Here is a 1,365-nt window from a genome sequence, read left to right as displayed (position 1 = left end):
TGTGTGTGTGTGTGTGCGCGCGCGCGCGCACCATTACCAATACGATTCTCATCATGTCTTTCACCATTGACTTATCATTAAAACCATCATCCTTGCTGTCAATACTACCGTTGTTATTACTGTGCAACAATTTACATTATAGGTCTTATTAATATAAGTAGTTACATTTTTATTTTACTTTTATTACTGGCGCTGCCTTTAAAACGTCATGAGGTCTGTAACGATCAAACGAAAGAAAAGATGTTTATCTATATATTTTGTCACAGGGATATATAATTTTTTTCTAACAGTTAGTATACCTGAAGAAATACAAACATGAACTAATACTTATCTTAACAAGGTGGAACAAGATTTTTTTTTTTAAAGGACAAAGGATGTGTAATTTGTTCTGTAAGTTCAACCTTCTCTACCTTCCGTTCGTTCGCTTATCCGTATACATGCATGTTTCCACGTGTTCATCCTCACGAAAATGTGGCTATAACACGCACACGTGCATACACTTACGTAAATCTACACGCATCCGCACAGATGCACAAACGCACGCCGTACACACACACACACACACACACACACACACACACACACACACACACACACACACACACACACACACACACACACACACACACACACACAAGCAACGCAAAAAAGGTGATGTTTTACTTTTAAATATCCTTTGACAAAAAAAGGCATTGTTATTGGTCTTGTTCCACCTATTAATCCAAGAACTGGGAAAATTCTCGACAATTCTTTTTTTTTTTGCTGTTTTTCATTTAACTTTTCTTATAGCTGTTTATAAAAGTAACGACATTACTCTCTTAGGTGTTTCCTGTGCAGTGATATCGACGTTACCTCAGTATTTCTCGGTATTTTGACTCTTTTATATCTTAAACAACATGGTATCTTTGCCTTTTAATATCTTGAACAACATGGTATCTTGGTCTTTTAATATCTTGAACAACATGGTATCTTGGTCCTTTAATATCTTGAACAACGTTGTATCTTGAAGTCGTTGTTACTCAGATGGCTTGTTAAGCGAATGTCTCTTACAAATTAGCGCTGGTAACTAGCCATCGTTATAATCGTTGTCATGGAGAAGTCTTAGATGAACGTCTTATGCCGGTGTTCAGTTCAGGTATGTGGTCGCCATTACTAGCAAAAATGAAAGAAAAGAAGTAATTAAAAACAAGACAATGGCGCACTAAGATAAAGCTTATATAGATGGAAAATCCGAAAACAGGAATAGAATCATAATCACATTATAAATAATTGCATTGAAAACCATTGTTATGGAAGGTGTTCATGAAACAAGAGACAGACTACTTAACGAGATTTTTAAAAGTATTCATGATATAAGAGAAAGTA

General features: G+C 35.5%; 1 protein-coding gene across 2 annotated transcripts in view; it reads right to left on the bottom strand.

Moving 5' to 3' along the window:
- Positions 1-237: 237 nt before the first annotated feature.
- Positions 238-1,365, bottom strand: part of LOC125029582 — a 7,646-nt gene continuing 6,518 nt past the window's right edge. For both annotated transcript variants that reach the window (XM_047619556.1, XM_047619555.1), the window contains exon 6: positions 238-1,152. In XM_047619556.1, coding sequence (XP_047475512.1) covers positions 1,150-1,152 — 3 coding nt within the window. In that variant the 3' untranslated portion in view covers positions 238-1,149. The remainder of the gene's footprint in view (positions 1,153-1,365) is intronic.

Source organism: Penaeus chinensis, chromosome 10 (genome assembly GCF_019202785.1).
Source record: "Penaeus chinensis breed Huanghai No. 1 chromosome 10, ASM1920278v2, whole genome shotgun sequence".
NCBI classification, from domain to species: Eukaryota; Metazoa; Arthropoda; class Malacostraca; order Decapoda; family Penaeidae; genus Penaeus; species Penaeus chinensis.
The sequence above is the reverse complement of the archived record's forward strand: the minus strand, read 5'-3'. Positions and strand labels throughout refer to the sequence as shown.